At 58.3% G+C, this 8,935-nt stretch overlaps 1 protein-coding gene across 1 annotated transcript; it reads left to right on the forward strand.

Annotated features, from left to right (window-relative positions):
* Window positions 1-5,100: 5,100 nt before the first annotated feature.
* Window positions 5,101-6,408, forward strand: LOC114069811 (metallothionein-1). Its single transcript, XM_027906860.1, has 3 exons — window positions 5,101-5,276; window positions 5,612-5,677; window positions 6,161-6,408. Exons 1-3 carry the CDS (start codon window positions 5,246-5,248, stop codon window positions 6,253-6,255), a joined length of 192 nt encoding a protein of 63 aa, XP_027762661.1. The 5' UTR covers window positions 5,101-5,245; the 3' UTR covers window positions 6,256-6,408.
* The last annotated feature ends 2,527 nt before the right edge of the window (window positions 6,409-8,935 follow it).

The following is an 8,935-nucleotide window of genomic DNA, read 5'->3' on the forward strand; positions in this document are numbered from 1 at the left end:
TACTCTTGGCTTCTAATTAGCAACTAAAGGGGAATAAAATAATTAAATATGCCCAAGGTAACGATACTTGGAAACTTTGGGTCACGTTTCAGCCAGGGGAGGCGGCAAGTAGCTGGAGCAGGTGAGTTTGAAGTCTGTGGGAACCTGAAAGACACAAAAGAGAAGGGAAGATGTAAGAGTAAGAAAAACACACACACACACACACACACACACAAAAAAAAAAAAAAAAAAAAAAAAAAAAAAAAAAAAAAAAAAAAAAAAAAAAAAAAAAAAAAAAAAAAAAAAAAAAAAAAAAAAAAAAAAAAAAAAAAAAAAAAAAAAAAAAAAAAAAAAAAAAAAAAAAAAAAAAAAAAAAAAAAAAAAAAAAAAAAGGAAAAAAAATAAAAATAAGAAAATCCAATTTCTACACTGGGAAAGCATTAGATTGGTGAGTTTAAATGATGCCTAGAGTTAAGGTGATCCTTAAAACCTGTCATGCAGATGCCAGCAGTGTTGGGCAAAGTGGGGGACACCCGGGGACCCCCTTTCCTGGGAAGGTGTGCAGGGATGCTTGGCAGCCCCTGACCCACTGGTTCTCTGCCCTTGCAGGTGGGGGACGAGATAAATTCAAACCCTTTTATTTCCCAGCCAAAGCTTGGTTGGTCCTCACCCCCTTCCTTCCCTTGGGGGCTGCAATTCAACCCTTGTTAGACCTCGAAGTAATTCCCATTAACATTTATGAGAATTTCATGATCAAAAGAGGAATCAGCCCTTTCATCTTCCAGACATGCCCAAACACACATCACCCATCCCCAAAAGCCTGTACTGCCGGGTGGGAGCCTGCACCATGTGCTGGGGTCCCTCAGGATGCACACCCCAAAACCGGCGGGGGCTTCGCAGGGTCGGTTTGCCCTCCTAGCCCCAGTTCATGGCATCACTTCAGCGTTTCTTCCTTTCCCTTCTCCCTAAAACTCGATAACAAGCAAATCCCCACCCTCTCCGCACTTTTTATTTCAAGGGGAAGGCAATATTGATAGCTCCCTTCCAGATAAGAAGTGAGGACTAAACGCCAAGCCCTCGCCCGCAGCCACGGGATGAGCCGGCAGCTGAGCCCGGCTCGTAATCCCGGCCTTGGGAGCCGCAGCCCCAGCGCAGCCGGCTGGGTCACAGGGCGGCTCCCCCGGAGCCCACATCAAAGCTCTCTGCCGCCTTGTGAAAGCGTCGCAGGACTGCACACCCTGCAACTCCTGCCGCCTGGAAATGTGCCCGGCCCCTTCCCACTGCCAGCAGACCCCACCGAAGGTGCCTTCCTCCGGCTACGGGCACGATGTGGGGCAGGGAAGCCCAGCAAGGAGGGCATTTCCCCGGGAAAATGGGGACACACCTGTCTTTGCTGGGATCTGGAGAAGCACTGACTGGGATATGTTTTCCCAAAGCTGCAATCAAGGTGCAGGCAGGGAAGGAGGCAGCTTCCCAGGAAGATGGGAGGAGGGAAATCCTCTGATGGGTTCAGCTAATGACTGCCACTGAGAGCGGAGCAAGTCTTTGCTCCTCGTTTTCTGGGAAAAAGAAAGGAGTCTACACTGCCTGAGGTCACCCCACTGATCCGGTTTCCCTCCCAAATGGTTTCCAAGGCTTTGCCTATGCACATGGGGAGCGGTTGGGAATGGCTTCCCAAGGTAGGCGAGAGGTGATTCACCCTCTTCCTCCCCTGCCACAGGGCTGGCAAGCACTGGCAAAACAAAACGACGTCAGCACCCATTTCCCGTGTTTTAAACACTTGTTTATCATCAGCAAACAATAACCTGAGATTCCCGTCGGATCAAAGCCGGGCCTGCTTTCTAAGCATCAATCACTCCCGTGGCTTCCTGCCGGCTTCCAGCACTTGGAGAGTGCTGGCTGTTTGCTGAGTGCTAAAATAAGGCCTCTTACTTTCTCTGTTTGGCTTTGAAAGGCTGGTCCCAGGTGGGCCGTGTCTCCATGCCCCCCCTGGCAGCTCAGGCCCAGCCGGCCGTGGCACTCCCGCCCAGAGTGCCACACAAAGAGCAGCTGGAGCAGGCAGAGCCGGGCTGCCTGACCTCCCTGCATCAGCAACCCTGTCTGGAAAGCAAGAGGCATCAGTGAGGGGCAGGGTACCCCCAGGGCCTGTCCCCCAGGCTCTCTGTGCTGTGCCACTCTGGATTCAGAGCTCCCTGCATCCCTGCCCACAGTCCATACCCCCGAGCTGGGGGGCTTTGCCAGCGGAGCCCCCCCAGCTGCTGGGAACTGTAGGAATTCCTGTGGGAAGGACAGGTCCCCACCCCCAGCACTGCTCTGGAGGGGATGATGAGCCCAGGGGAGCACTCTGGGGAGACCTGTGCCAGCAGAGAGGAGAAGGGGGGTCCTGCAGTGGTCTGCAGGGTCCCCTGAAGGTGATGTGCTGGATGGCTGGCAGGTGGAGGCTGATGCAGGTCCATCACAGGCTGCTGCGTGCCCATGAGTTCTTCAGCAGGGAGCCAGGGCAGACCCGTGCCAGGTCACCTCCACGGGAGCTGGCTGCTGTCCTCGCCTGCCTGGCACCAGCCCTGAGTCACTGCCAGTCACCGGCACCAGCTGGCACCGGCCCGTGGCTTTCAGCAATCAGCACAAGGCACCCCAGGTGTCAACAGGAACAGGTGCCTCCGACACATTGTCCTGGAAGCTGTCAGCCTCCTTCACCCCTTTCCAGGGAGCCCTGTCCCTCACATGCCCGTGGTGCTGCTCAGCCATCCCCATCCCACGGCGAGCATCATCTCCGGCTCTGCCTGGGGCACTGGAGCTGACTCACCTGCGTTAATCTGCCAGGCGATCTCGGGGTGATTGCCACGGCTGTGCCCGGGGACAGAGCCAGGGATCCCACGCAGGGGACAGGAGCGCCGAGGGGTACAGCTGGGCTGGTGAATAAACGCTGTGCAGGGATCTTGCCCGCTCTGCTGGGCTCTGGGGAGCAGCACCAGGCTCGTTTAAAGGCTGGGGAACACCCAGGATCTCCCAGCAAATGGAGGGCAGGGGCCAGAATGCAAACTGAGGCTGGCAAGACTTTGTCACAAGGGGTATTTAAGCAGCAGGAAGGTGCCCCTGGGATCCCAGCTCTGCAGCTTATCACCCCAATCACGGGTTGCTTCTGTCTGATTGTCAATCCACTGCTCCGGCCCCATCCCAAAATAATTACAGAATGGACCAGGAGCAATGCAAGATCTCCCAGAGTCCTGACCCCCCAGTCCTGCATCACCTGGAAGATGCTTTATTCCCTTGTGCAGGCAGGCAGGAAAGAAGGTAAAAAGGGCTGAGCTCAGAATAGATACTGGAGAATTTTTCCTGCACCCCGTCCTCTCATGGCAGAGATTGTTCTGTTCCCTGAGCCTGGGCTTGGCCTCCTTTCCCCCAGGCTGGAAGAGAGGGACCACTTTGGAGGGGCTGCCTGTCCCTGCATCCCTGGGCCACCACCAGCTGGGGACAGGGACAATCTCTGTCTGGGTGGTCAAGGGTGCCAGGTGGTGAGGGAGGACACAGCAGATGCCACAGTGCATTGCTGTTGCCCATGCATCCATCTCAGCATGCCAGGAAGCAATTCCCTGTGTATATTCCTGCTCTGCAGCAGAGCTTGGCTGGTTATTTCAGGAGCAGGACCCCAGGGAGATGTGCCCCCTCTGCCATGACACCGACACAGCACGGGGGGCTGTAGCCGGGGTGGTGTTCCCAGGCAGGTGTTCCCCATCTCACATGTGTTCCCCACGTGTTTGTTTTCTGACTCCCACAGGAGTGACCAGCCCTTGGCACACGCCCAGCCCCTGGCACCGGCCCCTGCCATCACGCCCCAGTGCCTCAGCAGCAGTGTGACACTCACACGACCTCGCAGGGCTGGCACGCCGGGGCACACGCGATCTGCTGCAGGAGGGGCACAGCTGGGGAAGGGGCCCATCGGCTCTGCCTTCTTCAGGCTTTTCCATGCTGATTTCCCACACCAGCCTGGCGAGGCTGGAGGAGACGCTGGGTTGGGGTGCTGGCAACACTCCCCATCAGGTCACCCAGCAAGCTCCTGACAAGCCCAGACAGCTGAGTGGTAAAAATACTCCCTGAGCTGTTGTTTCGGCTGGATTAGCATCGACAAACCACCTTAGCCGGGCACCACAGGCCAGGATAAAACCCCAAGGCAAAGGAGTCATAAAGCAGGGGGCAGTTGGGATGGGGGACCACCAACACCAGGGAGCACACAGAAACCCCAGGGGTGAGGAGGACGGATGCTCCTCCTGCACACAGGGTACTGTCCCCACACCCAAAATCTCAGCAAGCATCTTTTTGTGTGTGTGTGTGTGTGTGTGTGTGTGTGTGTGCCTTCCATCCCAAACCCTGGCTGCTCTTTCGAGTGGGTGGGTAAAACCCGCTGGAGGAGTTGACCAGGGTGATGGCAGCTTGCCCATCACCCTCCCCCCCTGCAGAGCCGGCTAATGGAGCAAGGAAATTCATTCAGACGAGTGGGCCGGGGCACCGCAGCCAGGAAGGAGACGGGGCCCCGAGGTGCCATGCACGGCGCCGAGGGGACGGGGGTGCCACCGTCCTGGGGCGCTGGGAGGGCACGGCAGGCTCTGGCCAGGCCAGTCCAGCTTGTTGCTGCTCCTGCTCGCAGGGGGGGTGTCAGAGCCACAGGACAGGGGCTCGGGCAGGGACTGCACCCCTGTCACCTCATTGTGCCAGCTCCCCATCACCCCACTGTGCCAGCTCCGAGAGGAGGGGACTGGGATTTCCCACCAGTGGTGGCAGTCCCGGGATCAATGTACTCCCTGAGACATCCGGCGGCTTGGCAGATTGATTTTGGCATCAGTCAATCAATCAATCGATCGATCAATGAAGGGGTGGACGTTGGGGGGGAGGAGGGGGGCTCCCTAGGTGCACCCCCTCAGCCCCCAGCCCCTGGGAGCAGAGCAGCACTCCTGAGGCAGGCAGGTGTCATCCGTGTGACGAGAGCTGGCCGTTCTCTGCACCCCTCAAGGCCTCAGCAGAGAGGGGTGGCCCCAGGGAGGGGGGCGCGGGGGGCCGTGGCAGCCCCGGGTCACGCTGGGCCGCCCGGGCAGTGAATCAGCAGCGCCCGGGGCAGCAGCCGCCCCGAGCCGTGCGCAGGATGCAGGGGCGGAGGTTTTGCACTCGCTCTCGCCTGGCCAGCGATAAATAGGAGGCGGCTGCGAGCCCTGCCAAAAGCTTCTTCCCGCCGCCCAGCGCGCCCGACAGCCGGCACCCAGCCCAGCCAGACATGGACTCCCAGGATTGCCCTTGTGCCACGGGTAAGCCAGAGCCTCCTCCGGCCCGGGGGCAGCCGAGCATCCTCCCAGCGGGAACACCGGCACTCCCGCCCGCCGGCCTCCTTCCACATTCCCGAAGCTCTCTCCTTGCCGGCTGGGCCGGCTGCTGAAATCCTCTCCCAGCTTTGCGATGTCACACTGGGAGCCTCTCGCTGGGAAGCGGCTGGGAACGCCCTGACCTTCCTGCTGATCGAGGCTGAAGCATCAGCGGATGCTCGGAGGGGCGGCAATGCTCTCCCCCGCTGATCCCTGGGATATGGGCATCCCCTCCCACCGCCTCCTCTCAACCCCTTTTTCTCCTTTTCCTTATGTTTTAGGTGGCACCTGCACCTGCGGGGACAACTGCAAATGCAAAAACTGCAAATGCACATCATGCAAAAAAGGTAAGAGGGGTCCCTGAGCCCCCCGGGGGGGAGGGGGGGGACAGAAACACTCAGGGGGTGTTTCACTACACATCCCAAGTACAGTGAGAATCCCACCCCCTTGCCAGGCACCCAGTGTCACCTAAACCCTCACTGGCACCTCAGGCTCAGCACAAGGGGATGCCTAAACCAGCACTGGGATTTCTTCTGGGTGCTTCTGATGCTGTCACCCCCAGCAGAGGCATGTGCAGGAGGCTTTGCAAAGAGAGGGACTGAGGGGACCCCAGTGAGGTTCCCCTTAGAGGTTCCTCGCCCTTCTGCTGCCTCTCCAGGGCTGGCCCTGGCTGCACAAACACCCTGGGAGATGCTGCCAGGGATGGAGATGCTGCTATAAGGGAAGGATGTGGATACATGGGATGTCTCCAAGCCAGTGGGACCCCCCAAACCCCACCCTGAGAGCCCCCAGGAAAAGATGTCCCTAATATATTTTTCTCTCTCCTGCAGGCTGCTGTTCCTGCTGCCCAGCAGGATGTGCCAAGTGTGCACAGGGCTGTGTCTGCAAGGGACCCCCCTCTGCCAAGTGCAGCTGCTGCAAATAGGGCACCCCAGGCTGCACGTCTAGGAGTGATGCACATCCGGGGGGGGCTGAAGAAGAATAACCTTATTGTGTATGTTGGTTGTCTTTTTTTATATGTGTGTTCAGATTTCTTTAGTGTTTGTCACCTAAATAAAGTGATATGTATATAAAGGTCCATAAGGAACTCAGCACTTCTGTGGGACGGGGCGGTTTCCCTGGGGAGTGGGAGGGCAGTGAGTGTGGGGGGTCATGGCAAAGCACTGCATCTTATTTTTGCTCCTTTCTTCCAGCCTTGGCTCTGCTCTCCCCACCAGCAGCTCTGGCTCTTGTTTTAACACTTGCCCTACACAAGGGTGTTGTTTTTTTTTTTCCCCCGCCCTGTTGTTACCCAAGGGCAAATCCCATGCTCTCTCCTCCACCAGAAATCCTCGGGGCTAACGAGCAGCTCATTATTACAAGCTTTCACTTTAATAACCGCCCCAGCCCTGCCCATTTCCAGGGGGAACATTTCCAGGGCAGGTGGGGCGCCGGGGAAACAGGTTTCGTTTTCCTCCCGGCGGTTTAGTTGAACTGGCTGGAAGAACCACGCTGCTTATACCCCCCCCTCCACCTCTGCCAGCCTGGCTGGCTGCTTCTGGTGGGCATCAGGTGAGCTGGTTCCCCACCACGGGGTGCAGTGCCCCCGATGGGAGGTGGTGCCCACACCAGGGGGTGATGGTCACTCTGGCAGGCAATCCCCCACGCCAGGATGCCACATCCATGATGGGGTGTAAAGCCTGGGATGGGATGCGATGCCCATGCCACTGCGAGATGCCCACCCTGCCCTCCTGCTGCCCCAGCTCTGCACCCCGGGCACCAAGTGCCACTGTGCTGCCTCCCAGGACACACAAGGGGTCCTGCCTGTCCCTGCATGCCCCAAACACAGCTTTTCACAGCCTCCTTGCAGCTGCAGAACCTTTCCTGACCTATCCAGTCACCACTGCCAGGCCTCAGCCAGGCTTTTGGCACAGCCAACAGCACAGCACCCCTGCCCGCTGGCTGCTCACAGTGCCAACCCCGAGGGGATACCCCTTTGCTCCAGGAGGGCTCCTCCCCCAGGGTGTCCCCTGAGATGTCACCGTCACCCCACACCCCTGTGCCAGCTGAATGTAGGACAGGGCAGGCCTGGAGAGTCACACTACACTCTGTTCTGCAAAGAGCAGGGTTATCTTTATTCCTTCTAACCCACAGAGATTTAAGCGCCAACCATACAAAGGTATGGTTGGTGAGCCCAACACGGGGGTGAAGGAGAGATTGCTAATGGGATTTACCACCAAATGTGGTTTACCCAGCAGGGCTCCCAGCATCAGCCCATCTTTGCTGTCCCTGTGGGTGTGTGCTGGCCCTGCCCCGTGGCTCTGCACTGTGCCCAGCCCTGTGCCCCACAGCAGTGTAAGGGGAAGCAGCTGTCAGGTGCCATCCTTCTTGCAGGGGAAGCGAGGGGCAGACAGGGGTTCCAGCAGCCCAGCTCTGAGCCCTGTGCTGGGCAGCTGCAGCTCCACTGCTCACTTTATGGCTGCTTTAAAATCAGAGTTGGACCTGGCACTCCTCTTACATGGGAACAGCCTTGGGTTTAACTCCTTCCTGCTCCAGGGAACTGGAATACTCTCAGTAACACGGGAGACCCTCCCCAAGCTCTCCTCTCCCCACTGCTGTCCAGCATGTGCCCTGCACTCGGGCATTTCAGCAAGGCCATGGCCTGGGGAATGCACACTCATCCCCTGTCCTGCTTGTGGGGTGACCTCATTACTGAGGGGAAATGCCCCGATTGGGAAACCAGGCATTTTCCAGGCTCTTTTCCCATCCTGGCTCCACACACAGTTCTGGGGGATGCTGTGCTGTCCCTTCCTGCTCACAGTGACGCGGGCCTGGGACAACGTGTCCCGGGATCCAGCCCAGCCCATCCACGTGTAACTTGCAGAATTCCTACAAATCCGGGAATTCCCCTGCTTTCCCCCCAGCGCTGCCCCTGCGCACTCATGCCCCACTTTTGGCATGGCCCCGTGTAGGGGTGCATGACCTCATTTTGGGCAGCCGGGGGCTCTCATTGCCTCAGTCGCGGGTGCAGCAGAGCCCACCCCGCTGGAGGGAGGGCTCGGGGAGGGGAGGGAAGCGATTTCACAACCCCTGTTTATGTGCAGTGAGACCACACGTGCTGGGTGATTCCAGCTCTCCTCCTTCCCGCTCGGCCAGTGGCGTGTGCAGTGCCTGCTGGCTTCGCCTGGCTGCTGCCTGCACACGCCGCCAGGACAAAAACAACTCTGTGCTTCTGCAAACAAGCACGAGCCGTTCCCTGGCACAGCCTCCCAGGCTCTCTGCTGCTCACAGGGCCCACTGGTGCAGGCTCCACGGGGGCAGCGCTGGCTCCCAGCCCAGGTTCGTGGCATGTGCGACACCAGCAAGAGCAGCGGGCACAGGCACAGCCTGGCCCTGGCCCAGCCACTGCTTTCCATGCTGGACGTTGAACTGGCCACGGGCACGTGCGGGACGGTGGAAGCCAGTTGGCACATAAACACCGTGACAAACACCTGTGGAAAACCCACAGGGACGGGAAACTGTGATTCCCAGCAGCCCCTGGCCAGCAATGCCATGTTCCCATGCTGCATCCCCACGCTCACCCAAGCATGAAGCTGTGTCAGGGGGAGGTTTAGGCTATTAGGAAA

The sequence above is a fragment of the Empidonax traillii genome, unplaced genomic scaffold (genome assembly GCF_003031625.1).
Source record: "Empidonax traillii isolate 1590-97213 ecotype Southwest subspecies unplaced genomic scaffold, ASM303162v1 scaffold1367:size194105, whole genome shotgun sequence".
NCBI lineage: Eukaryota > Metazoa > Chordata > Aves > Passeriformes > Tyrannidae > Empidonax > Empidonax traillii.